The sequence below is a fragment of the Hemiscyllium ocellatum genome, chromosome 26, assembly GCF_020745735.1.
Source record: "Hemiscyllium ocellatum isolate sHemOce1 chromosome 26, sHemOce1.pat.X.cur, whole genome shotgun sequence".
NCBI classification, from domain to species: domain Eukaryota; kingdom Metazoa; phylum Chordata; class Chondrichthyes; order Orectolobiformes; family Hemiscylliidae; genus Hemiscyllium; species Hemiscyllium ocellatum.
The window spans coordinates 38,006,559-38,024,099 of NC_083426.1; the positions used below are offsets into that span (position 1 = coordinate 38,006,559).

At 40.1% G+C, this 17,541-nt stretch overlaps 1 protein-coding gene across 1 annotated transcript in view; it reads right to left on the reverse strand.

The window, feature by feature from the left end:
- The window catches only part of ppfia4 (PTPRF interacting protein alpha 4), a 670,948-nt gene that overhangs the window by 172,743 nt on the left and 480,664 nt on the right, over positions 1 to 17,541 (reverse strand). Inside the window, exons 3-4 of the mRNA XM_060845158.1 lie at positions 9,923 to 10,087; positions 921 to 995 (exon numbers count right to left, since the gene is read on the reverse strand). Of these exons, the coding sequence (XP_060701141.1) occupies positions 921 to 995; positions 9,923 to 10,087 (240 nt within the window). The remainder of the gene's footprint in view (positions 1 to 920; positions 996 to 9,922; positions 10,088 to 17,541) is intronic.

The following is a 17,541-nucleotide window of genomic DNA, read 5'->3' on the forward strand; positions in this document are numbered from 1 at the left end:
ACACAGTAGAACTGCAGCTGTTTCACTAGTTCACAGATAAGAACCCCTTTATGCATTCACACTTGGCTTGTTCTCAACAATCTCTCTCAACAGAAATGTATAAGACATGTGAGCAAGTCACACTGACCAAATGTTAGTAAGACAAAAGGGGAAAATGTTGGGAGTAATTAGGGTTGCCAACCTTCCTTTAGTAATTGAAGAATAATCACCTGATGCTGCCACAAGTAACCAAGGAAAAGTGTAGTGGAGCATCAAACAAAAAGGAGGTGCATTATTCATTTTCTTTGTACACATTTATTTCAGCTACAAAATCATTGAAACTGGATGGAAAAAACAGAGAAGAAAGATCAATTGCAAAGTCATGTGATGAAATCTCTTGTAATGTCCAGCTAGAGTTGAGCAAACCCATTGTTCAAGAAGGTGCCAGTGAAAATCAGATGGCTTTAATAATTACTGTTGAAAAGACAGGGAACATAAATTTAGAAAGGAAAAAGCAAACTTTGATTCTGAAATACAGAATTACCTGTACTGCCCACTCCAAAAACAGACAAGGTGACAGGGTACGTGAATAATGCAATACTTTATTTCAGCTTACAGAAACATAAATTGCATTTTCACACTAAATTTATGGCATGAGTTTATTTACTAAAGATGAGTTAACTCAATCTGTTCAAGCTCACCAAATAAATCGAAGACAGAGAATGAATTGAGGAATACATTATCAGTGTCTAGGTGTCTAGAATGAGCATGTGTGCAGCATGAATGTCATACGGTCTACACATTCCAGACTAAACTGTGCAAAAAAAAAAGTTCAACACAATAAATTTCAACTTTGCACCCATACTCATTCATAGTTAAACTTTTTAGTATGCTCGAAATGACAGAAAACAAGCAATACAGTTTGTAATGTGCAATCCTACCTCCTGATTGGCTGAAGACAGTTGTTCTTCTAGTGTCGATACTCTCTCCAATGCAACTCGAAGACGCTCCCGAACCTTGAGAGAGTAAGAACAGGAAATTGCATTCAAGAACTTTGCAAGTCATCTTTGTAGATTAAACTAATAAAACTGAAATTAGGATTATAGCAGCACAGTAGTGGTGCAATGCATACCAAAGAACAGGATGACCGAAATGCACACTATTATATATAGATTACATTTCCTTGTTGTGATGCGGTTCTTTGGGTTTAAACAGGAAAGGGGTGGAGGATAGTGGGGAGATGGAGTATCATGGTCAAAGCAGAGTGGGCTACATAATTCCCCAGCAATCATCAAATTCTGTGGAATTGAGAATAGCAGTCTCTTAGGGTGTGGTTTTACATTACCCACTGTGATGAGAGAAAAATTGATTTTCAAGTGCTTAATGATTGCAAAGACATGGGTCTTCATGTGCGTTCTGCTTTTAATTCTGTTGATAATTCCCGAGTGGGTTTGCACCCTCTGAATGGGTGGTACATCTGGCATCAACATTTTGCCACATTACAAAACAAAATTCATCATTGAACGGCATGCTTGCTACAAATCTGACCAGAAATGCGAGCATGTGAAACTCCAGTACAAAATACAGCAACAAATATAAATTGGCAATCCTGTTCTGCAGTAAGAGACAAGGTCAACTGAATGCCACAGATATAACACCAGCAATCCCTAAAACAGAAAATACTTTTGTGTGATCTAAATGTGACAGAATAATTGTATGCAGAGCTAGCAGTGCTGCTGGGAAAGCAGGAAGAAGAGACGGAGACAGAAACTGCTCATATTGACACTGTTTTCTCATTAAATAGTCAGCATGATAGCAAGCATATTCAAAAGGGAAGTCAATAGGGCTTGTGACAACGAAAGCTTTTGGAATAATTCAAACACAGTCATTGTTGATAAAGGTCTGAATTCTGAATATATCTCAGGAAATAAAAGGATCACAAGGAAATATGTGGAGAATGTAAAGTCATTCTATAGACAGAGTATAGAAAAATCACTCAGATTTACTTTCTCAGGATATAAACAATCTCCCTTTAGCTGAATTGTTGTTTGCTCAGGTCATTAATAAGTTGATCAGTACCATTAGTTGCAATGGATAGTGAGTACCACTTGACTTTAAATAAAATACTGTGACATGTGGTAACAAACAGGCTGCTCTGAACATAAGAATATAACATTTAAAAAAGGAGCAAGGGTAGGCCATCTGGCCCATCGAGTCTGCTCCACCATTCCGTAAGTTTATGGCTGATCTTTTCGTGAACTCAGCTCCATTTACCTGCCCACTCATTGTAACACTTAAAGGTGCATGTTTTACTGTTCAAACATGCACCTTTCCCTGAAAAACAATTAATGAAGTCGCCTCAACTGCTTCACTAGGCAAGGAATTCCACAGATTCACAACCCTTTGGGTGAAGAAGTTCCTCCTCAACTCAGCCCTAAATCTTCTCTCCCTTATTTTGAGGCTATGCCCCTAGTTCTGGTTTCACCCGCCATTGGAAACAACCTCCCTGCCTCTACTTTAGCTATTCCCTTCATAAATACATTTGTTTCTTTAACATACCCCTCATTTGTCGAAATTCCAATGAGCATCAGTCCCATTCTACTCCAAATTCTCTGCATAAGCTAATCCTCTCCATTCCAGAATCAAACTAGTGAACCTCTTCTGCACCCTCCCGTGCCAGTCCTTTCTCAAGTAAGAAAACCAAAACTGGACAGAGTACTCCAGGTGTGGCCTCACTGGAACCCTGCAGCATAACTTCCCTGTTTTGGAACTCCATTCCTGAAGCCATGAAGTACTCTATTGTGCTCCCAAGTTCCACAGCGATCCTTCAGTAAGCACCAAGTGATTTTAACAATTAGGTGTCACTGGCAGTTCATGTGAAATCTCATACTGACAAACATGGCTGTCACTTTCCAAGTTCTCTCTTCTATGCCATATTTTCAACTTTCCCCATGTAATCATGCCAAGTTTCTGATATATTAGCAACCTGAGCAAATGGAATACACATGGATGTTTTGGGTTATTTTCACGTTGGTAGGTAACTATGCCATTAATGGAATCAGCATGCTGATTGTTTCCATGACTGATGTCATTATGGGGGTCACTTCAAAAGGACATGAAGCTGGAATTAATTATGTTGTGAACTGCAGACATAAATCTAACAACCCTTGATTCTACACCACTGCGTTTCTAGATCCCAATTTGGCAACTGCCAACTTGGGAACATTCCACTTTCAGCAATATGTAACGGAAAACCTATTTGGGACATTTTCAAATCATGGCTGTTGTGATTTGTCACTGCCCAGGTCAATTCTGACAGAGACAGGCAGCACTCAAATTTAAGGCTATCATTTACTATTATGGAGAAGGACAAAACATCCTTTTCAATACCAGCTGCTTTTGCACATGAGGGAGCTGAGCAATTTGCAGAAAACACATGGTGCAGCTAGCCTTCTGCTCTTCAAGGCAATCTTTAAAAGCAGACCAGTAGAGAATATGGATGTCATTGAGAATATTCAAGATGACAGTATGTTTTTGTCTCACCCTCATCCTGCTATCTGACACACACATTTTTGATTTGATTTATTATTGCCACATGTACCTAGATACACTGCATGCAGTACAGGCAAATCATACTATACCGTGCATTACAGTAACAGAACAGAGCCAAGAGATACAATGTTAAAGCTGCAGAGAAGATGCACAAAAAGTGAGATCAACTTTAAATTTAAAATTTGAGTGGTCCATTCAGAAATCTAATAATGGTGGGGAAGAAGCAATTCTTGAATCTGTTGGTCCGTATGTTTAAGCTTTTGAAATGAAGAAAATTGCAGACGGCATAATCATGGACCTCACTCCATACCCTTTTCACTGACTAGCCTTCTGCCGATTTTCTGCTTTGAAATACTGAACACTTATCTCGCCAACTATAGGAGCCCAAAGATGATGAAGAGCTACAGCACAAGACTCATGAAGAGCCCATCAACTGATTTGGTTTGCAGCCACTGGGTCTGATACCAATTCCACATGTATCTTCGAGGGTGATTTAGAGTGAATTAGCAAGTAAAAGTATGTGGTGAAAGCTTGGTCCATTTTCTGAATGGATTCTGCTACTTCGGGCTCAGGTGAGGAGATTGTTGAGATTGGTGAATTGGTTAGTCTGTCAGACTGCTCTGGTTAAGCAACATAGAGGTCATGTTTCATTTTACCAGTGAGAATGTGTAGATTCTCCTCTCCTCATATCCACTTTTTCATCTCTCCGACTTGTTACAGGCCCATAGCTGCTGTAACTGCAACCCAATACCTGTTGGAGCCTGGGTCATATAATTCCTTGCCCTCCTTGTAATGATGCAGCAATGCTCTAACCAAATTCTGGAACTCATCACATCTCCCAAAACAACTCCAATGACTTAGCCAGAGAAATTACCTTAACTGTAGAAGTGACGTTTGTAATGCTGTCTCTAGCAAATCTGAATTTTACATCAACAATATCCTCACCAGCACAAGGTTGAATGAAATGTTTCTGTTAATTTGTTTTTAAGTTTTTATTCACAGTTTATTAATCAAATCTGTCTTACATATGAAGCAATAGCTCAACAGCTAAAGAGATTTGCATTTTTAATTAATTTTAATGATGTGGCGCTTTTTTTAAAGGACTAGAAGAGTTGGTTAGCCCGTTTGGCTGAATGGCTAGATTGAGATGCAAAGTGATGTGATGCTAACCGCACAGGTTTAATCCACACAGTGGCCTACTCATCCTGAGGTGTAGTGACCCTTAGATTAAATTTGACATCATTATCTCTCTCCCTAATGAGAGAGCAGCTGTATGGCCGGCTGGAACTATGGCGATTACTAACAGAATGAAGAAATGTGTTCTTGGACATGGAGTCTGGGAAGTTATTTATTTAAAACAATAACAAAACTTAAGGAAGAAACCTAACTGAAAATGCTCCCAAGTCCATTGAAACTCAGAACAACTTCTATACTAAAGCTCCATTTCAGCCATCAATTCTAAGTTCTCAATTCTCACAAGATTAGACTGCTAGTCATGTTATCTTTCCTCCACTGCCCATTCCCTAATATTTCTCTTTTCCAAATCATAATTTCCCTAAGAAAAGAAGTAATGGGCTCAACTTCAACAGGAGCTGTAGCAAATCAATCCAAATTGTGTTCAACTCACTATTGTCTGACATAATTATAAGGCAAATAATTATAAGGGCAAGAATGGTGAGAACTGGAAGTTTATGAAGTGATTGTAACAAGGTTAGCCAGGTGGACAGCACAGAATATGAGTTCCCTAATTGGGGTTGTTAATTTGGTCCAATCAGTAAGCCCTGTCTGACAGGTAGGAGCAGGGGTGCTTGATCACGCAGCCATGTCCTTTGAGAAGGGCACTGCTGGTCACTGGCCACTTGGGTGTTTCCTTTCTTCCTGGTGGTGGAATATAAATAAAGATTTACACACTTGTTGTTCTTCACTGTGTCCGACACTTGCACACATGACATGGGTGCGGGGGAAAATAAGCACTACTACTAAGAAAAGCAACAAAAAAAAAACCAGAAGTATCAGACACCCTAAAAAAAGAATGTCTGAAAAAAAAGAAAAAAAAAGAACAAGGTGTCAGACATCTTGCTCACTCTAATAGCTGACTCTGGGGGAGCTGGATCAGTGTCCAGAACTCTCCACGTGTCAATAAAGGGTGATTTGATGGTAAACCAGCCCCTGTGTAGTTATTTCAGTTTACACAAATAAGAAGCTAGTGTATGTTTATTAATGATTAACAAAACAAACAATAATTGAGCTTTATAAATAGAATCATAGACTATAAGAGTAAAGTGTCACCTCAACATGCTTTTGACAAGTTGGGGCATTTTAAAATACAGATTATATTTTAAAATGATTAAAGTGAGATCAACCTATATCAATATGGTTGACACAAATGAACACATTGTATATTTCATATTCCAGCACATGTGGATGAGACAGGAGTCTGCAAAATTCACCAAACTGGAGATTATGAAAAATCTTCCATTCAGATCTATTGATAAGATATTATGGAAATCACCAACAGTATTCAACTGGTGAAGGGAAACCATTCAAAACTTAATTGCTTGGACAAAAAAAATCTTACTTTTTAAGATAACTCTCCAGACAGGGTCAAGAAGGTATAAGTGGAATATAGAATAATGTTTGAATTACTGACAAGCAAATGTCTGAAACAAACTTGAAACTTGTCTACTAATTCGATTCTGTTTCATTGCACAGAGAAACTTCTTGACAGAGAGCATTCAGTTCCACAGCTGTAGCTTCAGTAGGAGAGAAGTCACAGCCATAGCTTTAAACCACCTCTACATTGAAATCTGGATTCTACCTGCAGCCAGTGAAGACCCCAAACTTTGACCTGAGAATTTCAGTTAATTCTTATAGGCTATAATTTAGCCAAATCAATCCCCCCCTCCCCCCACCACCTTTTATCTGTTGTTCGGTGAGTGTGAATATTGAGAATGAGTCAGTCAGTGAGTGAGCGAGCCAGCACGGTAGTATATGCATGCTTGTGTTCTTGCACAAAAGCCACAACATATTTTTATTACCTTTTCCCAGTTTGATTTTAGATTCATAAAACTAACTTCTCTCTTTTTTAAAATTGACAACTCCCCCAACTCATCACCACCATACGCACGTGGTTGTTAAAAAAATACTCACGTAAAACATGAGGGTATTGCGTTCAGTCACAGGCATTACTTTGTAGAAGCCCCAGAGCTATCGCACATGGAGAAAGTGAGGACTGCAGATGCTAGAGATCAGAGTCAAAAAGTGTGGTGCTGGAAAAGCACAGCAGGTCAGGCAGCATCCAAAGAGGAGGAGGAGGAGGGGGAGGGGGAGGGGGAGGGGGAGGGGGAGGGGGAGGGGGAGGGGTCAACATTTCAGGCATAAGCCCTTCATTCCTGCTCAACTTCAACAAGGGTTGAAGCAAATAAATCTAATGCTTTTTAAATTCTTGTTATAATTGTGTTTCAACTTGTTACTGGCTGACATAATTATGAGGCAATTAGTGAAGGACAAGAATGGTGAGAACTGGAAGTTTATGTAGTGATTGTAAGAAGGTCAGCCAGGTGGACCTCATAGAATACAAGTTCCCTATTGGGGCTGTTGTTAATTTGGTCCAATCAGGAAACACCTGAAGATACTTGAAACTTGCCACACTTTTTGACTATAGCACATGGAGTCTAACATAGGAAAGCTTGCAATTTGGTGGGAAAAATCAAAAGGCAGACCATTATTTAAATGGAGCGACTCTAAAACTGTACAATACAGTGCAGTCTTGTTATTCTGATACATGGAACACAAAAAGTTTGCACACAGCACATAATTTTAAAAAAAGCTAATGGAATTTTGACCCCTACTACTAGGCAGTTGGAGGTTAAAAACAGGGAAGTCTTGTTACAACTTTACAGGATGTTGATGACATTGGAGTATCATGTACAGTTCTGATCCCCGTTTTTAAGAAAGGGATTAAAAAGAGATTCACGAGGCTGATTCCTGGGATGAAGGATTGACTTACCAAGAAAAGCTAAACAGGTGAGGTCTTTCCTCATTACAGTTTAGAAGAATAAGAGGTAACTTATTGAGACATTCAAGATTCTGAGGAAGTTTGATAGGGTAGATGTTGAGAAAACATTTCTACTGAAGGGGATATAGTCACAGAACAAGTGACACATAATTAAAACTGAGGTGTAAAGAATTTCTTCTCAGAAGGTAGTGAATGTCTGGAATTCTCTGCTTCAGAGTTGTCAAGGGTAAAGGAAGATCACAAAGTATTTAATAAGGAGGCTGAAAAACTTTTGAATTATCAAGGAGCTGAAGGGAATGAGGAGTGGGCAGAAAAGAGGAGTGAAGGCCTGGATTAGGTCTGATCATATTGAAGGGCAGGACAGGTTTGAGGGAACAAATGGCTTCACTTGCTCCTATATCTTATGTTCTTATGTCACACAGAGTTTTAATGACATAATTTTAATAAGGATGATGTTGGGAGTGAGATGTTGGGGGTAACTAAAAGGACAGACTTCAGATACTGGAACAATTTTCATTGAACAGAGAAACCAAGGGGAGAGTTAATACAGGTTCTTCTTGTAAAGAACAAGCCAAATTTAAAAATTGAAAAGGAAAGACTGTATTAGCAAGTTCACTAACTGGGTAACAATGGATCAGAAGTTTGAAACCAAAGAAGTGAGCCAATTGGCTGAGAAGTGGCAGATGGAGTTTAATTCAAATAAATGTGAGGTGCTGCATTTTGGGAAAGGAAATCTTAGCAGGACTTATACACTTAATGGTAAGGTCCTAGGGTGGGTGGCTGAACAAAGAGACCTTGGAGTGCAGGCTCATAGCTTTTTGAGAGTCGCAGGTAGATAGGATAGTGGAGGCGGCATTTGGTATGCTTTCCTTGATTGGTCACAGTGTCGAGTACAAGAGTTGGAAGGTCATGTTGCGGCTGTACAGGACATTGGTAGGGCCACTGTTGGAATATTGCGTGCAATTCTGATCTTCTTATCGGAAAGATGTTGTGAAACTTGAAAGGGTTCAGAAAAGATTTACAAGAATGTTGCCAGGGTTGGAAGATTTGAGCTATAGGGAAAGGTTGAATAGGCTGGGGCTGTTTTGCCTGGAGCGTTGGAGGCTGAAGGGTGACCTTATAGAGGTTTATAAAATCATGAGGGTCATGGATAGGATAAGTAGACAAAGTTTTTTCCCTGGGGTGGGGGAGTCCAGAACTAGAGGGCATAGGTTTAGGGTGATAAGGGAAAGATATAAAAGAGACATAAGGGGCAATTTTTACATGTGGAGGGTGGTACATGTATGGAATGAGCTGCCAGAGGAAGTGGTAGAGGCTAGTACAAGTGCAACATTTAAGAGGCATGTGTATACGAATAGGAAGGGTTTGGAGGGATCTGGACCGGGTGCTGGCAGGTGGGACTAGATTGGGTTGGGAATCTGGTCAGCATGGACGAGTTAGACGGAAGGATCTGTTTCCGTGCTGTTCATCACTATGAATCTAAGAAAGGTTTAAAGCAATGTCTTCACAAGCGTTAGAAATTTAAAAATGTTATTACACAGGTGGGACTTGAACCCAGATTTCATGATTCAGAGGCAGGGACACTACTACTGTATCACAAGAGCCACTTCACATGGATTATGTAAAGTTTGCCAAATAGTGAACAGCTGATGCAGCAGAATGCATGCACCTTTTCAGGCAAACTGCGTAATTGGTTAAAAGTATCATAGATACAGGTCTGCAGACAAGAACTACAGAAACTTATCGCTTTAGAATAAAATCAGTTTAACCAGAAATGATCATGTTCGTGTGAAAATAGAAACAATTGGAGTAATTAACTAATGAAATTCCATTACACTAATCCATATTTACAACAACCATTTTTCTTTTATGCAGCATTGTTATTGTCATTCAGATGCAGGGAAGTACCACAACAGAACTCTAATCTGAAGGCCACAGTACTTATGTTAGAAGCAAAAGTTGATGAACAGTGGATCACACATAATGAAAACCCAACACAGATAAGCATAACACCACTTGGCACTTGTCAAATAACAGATATTCAATTTTTATTTTGCTATCCTTGAGGTAAGATATTCCCAGTTACAAGTGAAGCATTTCACATTCAGGGACAGCATCAGATCTTTCCATTTCTCAGCATTTGGCCAAATTCAGTGAAAACCCAAAGTCACAAATCACATTGGCAGACAGTGAATTCAAGTTTGCAGTAAATTGATATGCAGTAAACAACATTCTGACCCCAAGTATTTAAAGAACAGTCACTCAAAGCATTAATCTAACCTTGCTAACTATTATACATTTTGCCCCGTGTTCACAAAAAAATGAACTTCGGTTATAATACTTTGTTGCCTCTGCCACTAATTACATTCTCACCTTTTCATCCAAAGCTTTATGATGTTCAAATAATGACTTCAGTGCCTTTAGAACTTCTACTTCACTGGACACACCCGACGGAGATTGTGATTGCCGCTTGACCACAGTCATTCGTAGAGATCGCTCATGTCTCGACACAAGGCACTCCAGATGTTCAAGTAATAGCTGTTGAATAAACATGGTAGCATGTTTATCAAGTTCATTGAAAACAAAGTCGTTCAATATTTACAATTGGCTGCTCAAACATCCCAGCACATATATTGACAAACCACACATGCTGAAAATGTGTTGCTGGAAAAGTGCAGTAGGTCAGGCAACATCCAAACAGCAGGAGAATCAATGTTTAAAATCTGATTGAAGATTTGTAGCTCGGGTATCCGTTGTTGTGGTTCTGCTCGCCGAGCTGGAAGTTTTTGCTGCAAACGTTTCGTTCCCTGGCTAGGGAACATCATCAGTGCTGTTGGAGCCTCGTGTGAAGCGCTGCTTTGATGTTTCTTCCGGTATTTATATTGGTTTGTTCTTGCCGCTTCCGGGTGTCAGTTTCAGCTGCAGTGATTTGTATGTGGGGTCCAGGTCGATGTGTCTGTTGATGGATGTTCTTGCCGTTTCCGGGTGTCAGTTTCAGCTGTAGTGGTTTGTATATGGTGTCCAGGTCAATGTGTCTGTTGATGGAGTTTGGGGATGAATGCCATGCTTCTAGGAAACGGCAAGAACGTCCATCAACAGACACATCGACCTGGACCCCACATACAAATCACTGCAGCTGAAACTGACACCCGGAAGCGGCAAGAACAAACCAATATAAATACCGGAAGAAACATCAAAGCAGCGCTTCACACGAGGCTCCAACAGCACTGATGATGTTCCCTAGCCAGGGAACGAAACGTTTGCAGCAAAAACTTCCAGCTCGGCGAGCAGAACCACAACGACAGAATCAATGTTTCGGGCATGAGCCCTTCTTCAGGAACCCTTCTTCGGGCTCATGCCCGAAACGGCGATTCACCTGCTCTTTGGATGCTGCCTGACCTGATGCGCTTTTCCAGCAACACATTTTCAGCTCTGATCCCCAGCATCTGCAGTCCTCACTTTCTCCTTGAAGCTTCTCACATGTCCAAGAAAACTTTGATGTGGTTTTAAATTAATATATTCATGACAGCAATAAGAAATACAGCACATTGTTTCAGTAAAATGGCTCAAGGTGCTTCACGAGGAAACCTTGGACATTATTTCAAACTCATAAGGAAAGGTGAAAACAAATTGTTCAAGGGTTTGATCAAAGAGTTTGGTAGCTGGAGTAATCTTGAAGGAAGTAGAAAGGCCTGGAAAAAAATTCAAGAAGTTAGTGTTAATTGTGAAGCAATTTTGTTTAATTATATGCAAGTGAAGGGTACTAATTGTGGATTCATTTCAGCACATAGATAAAAGTACTTAATGAAACTGCGGTCTACTTGAGTTGGGGGGAATATATTTATAAAGTTTCACTCTAAATAAATGCAAACTTAAGTAACGTTTAGCTCCAGTATGACTTTACATCAAGTGGTTTCCCAGATGAGAGCACTGAGGATCTAATTCACTAAAGGCTTGGTGACATGATAAAAGTAGGGATATACAGAAAGACTAAACCTATAATTCAGAATCATTGATACCAGAGAGCTGTAGGGTCAAGGAAATTTCACAGATAGGAAAGGGAGGGATTAGAATGCTAGGATGACATTTTAACATTGAACAAATATAGGTCAGCAAGCATAGCAAAAACTGGTGACTGGAATTTGCTGCGAGCAGGACAGAGACAGCTGAGTTTTAGCAGAAGCTCACGTTTAAAGAGAGTGGAAAATGTGAGGTTGGCCAGAAAGTGTTGAGAGGTGAGCTGAGGCAGGGCAGAGTTAGGATTTTATGGATTGGCAAGTAGGAAGTTTGGACAATGGAAAAGTTATCTGGTTGGAAGTCACCTTAATATTATAGTCAAGCTAGGGCAAGCCATTTTATTGTGTGGTCCAGCTGGTAATGGACAACTCTAAACTCCACTCAATTTGGTCTTCATTTCCTGGGTCTTTTGTTGTTGGGTGGCATGTCTCCATACACCACTCTGGTGGGATACTGTACAAAGTTTTCCAATCACCTACAACTTAGGTAGTGTTTTTGATACAATCAAAAGTCTTAAAGAATTTCATGGGTGCATTACAAAAAGAAAATCATACCAAGCCATAGAAGCAGGTGACCAAAAACTTGGTTAAAGAGATTGGTTTTAAAGAATATCTGAAAAGAGGAACATGAAACAGTGAGGTGCAATGGAGAATATTCCAGAGGTTTAGATCCAAGGTAACTGAAGGTACGGCCATCAAGAGTGAGGAAATTTAAATCAGAGATGCACATGAGGCCAGATGTAAAAGAATACAGAGTTGGAGAGTTGTGGGACTAGAGGAAACTACACAAGTTGGGAGAGTGAAGAGCAAAGTGGAGTTAAAAACAAATAATAGAATTTTAAAGTCAAAATTTTGCTTAATTGGGAGGCACTGCAGATTAGTCACTTTGGTAGAGAATTGTTAATTGATGCGAAATAAGGCAGGAGAAGCAGATCTCCTTTAGTCAGAATACATTAGAGAGAGCAATGCAGAGTAAAGAAGGTGTTCATTAACAAACTTTGGTGAAATAAAGAGTTGAAAACAGTGTATTGATGAAATATATGTTAAAATAAGAAAAACCTGAAATGATTGAGCCATAAGAGAGTATTAGTATTTTTTGTTCAATGGAATTGGTGAGTGAGAAAAGGACAGCAAATTAAAACAAACTGGAAAAGTAGCTGAAATTGATGAAACACAGAGAAACGGTTTGAATTGTGGGAGAATATTTAATATCAATGTTTATTAGGCTTTACAAAGATATTTTACTTATCAGGAGCATGGCTAGAGGACTTCATGAAAACAATTATAATCAACCCAAGATATAAGCCAAATGCATGTCAATGATCTGCCCTTCATAAAACGTTGTACAATTGCCATGCAGAGGTTGTGCTGAGAGTTGTATAAGAGAGTGGGTGAAAGATGCACAACTCCATGGGAAAAGACAGGCTTGGATTCCAGGGAGAAACAATGAACATTATAAAGTAATGAGTGACCATAGTTTAGGAATTCGTTTTGCTCTTGAAAACAAAAAAACAATTCCACATGTTGCCTGGATTAAGGTTTTGACATAGCAACAGTTGAGAGAGAGCATCCATTCATACAAAATCTGTACGAGACAAGCAGCAGCAGCAGCAATGGTTGAAAATAGAGAGTCAGAACCAGGAGGAGGAGTTTAACAGATGTGTCCTTGAACATGCATCCTCTTTAATGTCTCTGCAGAAACAATGATCAAAGAAATGTTGAAAACACAGACCCAGATCTTCTGATCAGGATCCGAAACCTTTCTTCAGGCCTTAATCATAAAAAAAATCTGATTTTTCTGAGCAGTTTTCTGCTGCAGGATCCTTCAGAACTATTTAGTGCAGATCAGAGGCAGCAATGCAAAGAAATGGCAAAGAAACCACGCCCACATTTTATAGAACTTGTCGCTGCACTCTGGTAAATAAAGATTTTAAATGTTCCAAACTTCTCTGAAAGACTATAGAGAGAACGTCAGTATGTGAATTGCAAAGTGTGTCGTCAGGATGGGAGCTAGACAGGTCAGGTAGATGGCAGTTAGCATGTCAGCAAGGGTAGTCAGTTGTAGAAATACCCAGCAGTTAAATAAGTTTTGGTTTTCTGGTCAACATTTCCTGGGTAACTACCTTTTGGATGAGACTTCACCGGAGGCTCCTTCTGTCTGTTCAGGTGAATATAAAGGAGCATATGGCATTGTTTCAAAAAGTAACAGGAACATTCTCCCAGTTTTGATCAAAAGCTAAAAAGTGCACTGTCACTCTCTCTTTCCAGTGATAACATAAATTTAAATGCCATGTTACCAATATAGCCACTTACATACTTTATCTAAATTAGCTTTCGAAGTAAAAGACCATCAACTAGGCTTCTTCTCTATGCAGGATCTCCAATCAACATTGTACACCAGGTACATTGATGACATTTTCTTCCTCTGGACCCATGGTGAGGAGTCACTGATAAAACTACACTGTGAGATCAACAAGTTTCATCCCACCATCAAACTCACCATGGACTACTCTTGACTGTCTGTCTCAATCTTGGACACATGCATCTCCATCAAGGACGGACACCTCAGCACCACACTCTACCACAGACCCACAGACAACCTCACAATGCTACACTTCTCCAGCTTCCACCCAAAACACATTAAAACAGCCATTCCCTATGGACGAGCCCTATGCATACACCGGATCTGCTCAGATGAGGAGGAACGTGACGGACACCTGGAAGTACTCAAGAATGCCCTCACAAGAACGGGCTATGATGCTCAACTCATTGACCGCCAGTTCTGACGTGCCACAGTAATGACCTCCTTGGGAGACAGACACGTGCTGCAACTGACAGGGTACCCTTCGTTGTTCAGTACTTCCCAGGGGCTGAAAAATTACGCCATTTTCTTCGTGACCTGCAACACATTACCAATGAGGATGAGCACCTCACCAAGACCTTCCCCACACCTCCACTATTTGACTTTAAACAACCGCCAAACCTCAAACAGATCATTGTTCGTAGCAAACTGTCCGGCTCTAAGGACAACTCCATATAACCCTGTCACAGTGGACGCTGCAAGACGTGACAGATTGTGGACATAGATACCACTGTTACGCGTGGGAACACCTCCCACCTTGTACATGGCAGGTGCTCATGTGACTCAGCCAACGTTGTCTATCTTATACATTGCAGGCAAGGATGCCCGGAGGCATGGTACATTGGGGAAACCGAGTAAAGGCTATGACAACGTATGAATGGGCACCGCACAACAATCAACAGACAGGAGGGTTCCCTCCCAGTTGGGGAACACTTCAGTGGTCCAGGACATTCAGCCTTGGACCTTCGGGTGACCATCCTCCAAGGTGGACTTCGGGACAGGCAGCAGAGGAAAGTGGCCGAGCAGAGGCTGATAGCTAAGTTTGGTACCAGTAGGGAGGGCCTCAACTGGGACCTTGGATTCATGTCACATTACAGGTGACCACCATTGCACTACACACACACACATGCAGATATTCCTACACACACACACACACACACACACACTTTCTCACACTCACAACCCCCACCCTAGACAAACACACACACACTTTCTCACATGCACAACCCCCACCCTACACAAACAAACAAACAAACAAACACACACACACACACACAATGACCCACATGCGTACATATATTTTGTGGGGTGAATTTGTACTTGCAGAGTTACAATGCACTTTGCTTAAAAACTGCATGCATTCATGTCGAACTCTGAGCTCAAAAACTGCATGAATTTATGTAAAACTCCATTATCTCACTTTTTAGATTAGAATCAATCTAAACATCAGTCATAGACAGAGAACACAGGGGGCTAACACCTTCAACATATTGTCTAGCTATCACCATTGTTAACAGCTAACCCGAGAATGCAACTTTTTAAAAAAGGTTTTGTGATTTACACATGAAAGAAGTGAAACTATCACTGTATTCTAACAGATGAAAGGCTTAACAGACAATCAATTTTTCAATGTATAATTTCAGTTACATCACACTGCAAATTTTTGCTATAAATTCTGTGTTACGATCAAGCCCTCCACTATCACCTGATGAAGGAGCGTCACTCCGAAAGCTAGTGTGCTTCCAATTAAACCTGTTGGACTATAACCTGGTGTTGTATGATTTTTAACTCAATAAACAAAATTAGTGATTCATTATAAAATAAGATTCAATAAACAAAGATGTAAATCAAATTAACAAAGTTTGAGCATAAAAGAATATACAGCTACCATTTTAAATAATCCAATACACAGACACAATCACCAGGCTTCTTTTTAAAAAAAGGAAAGACTTTCTTTGCAAATGAGAGAGAAACAATAATTGCTAGCTTTTGGAGGAAAGAAACGAAAGGATAGGAAATGTTCCCAGGCTTTCACAGCGACAATAAACACAGGGAGTTGCCACTTGTAGGATGAACTGGGTAGTTTCTTTCTCTCACCAGGCTATAGCTGTACTGAACTCCAAAACAAAAACTGACACATGACTGCCAAAAAAGCAGGGCATGTGGTTTCTAGTTATTAAATCCAAGCAATAGCCTAAGCCATTGACTTCTAAGAAGTCTATTTTGAAAAGATATTTTAGTCACCTCTTTTCAAAAACCACCAGCCCAGGTATCCCCTCAGTACCCACAATCTTTTCAACACTAATCATTAAAATAAAAATTGAATAATGAAGTATCTTCCTAACACCAGTGTCCTGTCTAATATTTCGACAAATCAATATCACATAAACAGTTTGCGTGAATATTAGCACATTACTGTTTGTCAAGGTTTGCTGCACACAAATCGACTGTTGTATTTCCTACAACATTTCAAAAGTGCTTCAATAGCTGTAAAGCACATTGACAGTCATGAAAAGCCTGATACAAATGTAAGCTTTTCATTTCATCTTTCACCCTTACTTTCCACACCAATTGGTTCCAACCATATCTTGGTCACCAATCCTTGAACATTTGACCCTTTGTTGAGAATTTGTTTAGATTAATTTCTGACTTTAGCTACTATTTCATTCCTGTGAAACAAGTTGTTTTAAAAATCAGCCAATTTAGCTATGATTGCAATTTATTTCTTTGAGCGCCATTAAGTGTGTGGAAAAAGGAAGGCAGAACAGCAAACATGGCCCATGAAATTTGGCAAACTGACTAATTGTGCAGTGGTCCCATAAGCAATAGTAGAGGGAGAATAAGCAAACGAGAAAAGAGGAGAGAGACAGTGCCAAGCTGAGGGAGAACAGCAAAATGATAGTGAGGCAGGCAAAGCGAGAATAGAGATGGTGTGCAAAGACAGAAGAGTTAGTAAGATGGAAAAGGTGGGAATAGGTTAAATGTTCGGCAGTTGGAGGATGATCAGCCCATCTCTGGATCCATTCCTGGATATATTTTACCCAAAAAGTACAGGAGTTGGAAGGTCATGTTGTGGCTGGACAGGATATTGGTTAGGCCACTGTTGGAATATTGCATGCAATTCTGGTCTCCTTCCTATCAGAAAGATATTGTGAAACTTGAAAGGGTTCAGAAAAGATTTACAAGGATGTCGCCAGGGTTGAAGGATTTGAGCTATAGGGAGAGGTTGAATAGGCTAGGGCTATTTTCCCTGGAGCGTTGGAGGCTGAGGGGTGACCTTATAAAGGTTTGTAAAATCCAGAATTGGAAGTCCAGAATTGGAGGACACAGGGTTAGGGTGAAAGGGGAAAGATATCAAAGACACCTAAGGGGCAACTTTTTCACTCAGAGGGTGATACGTGTATGGAATGAGCTGCCAGAGGAAGTGGTGGAGGCTGGTACAATTGCAACATTTAAAGGGCATCACGATGGATATATGAATAGGAATAGTTTGGAGGGATATGGGCCAGGTGCTGGTAGGTAGGACTAGATTGGGTTGGGATATCTGGTCGACATGGATGAGATGGACCGAAGGGTCTATTTCCATGCTCTACATCTCTATGACTCTATGACAC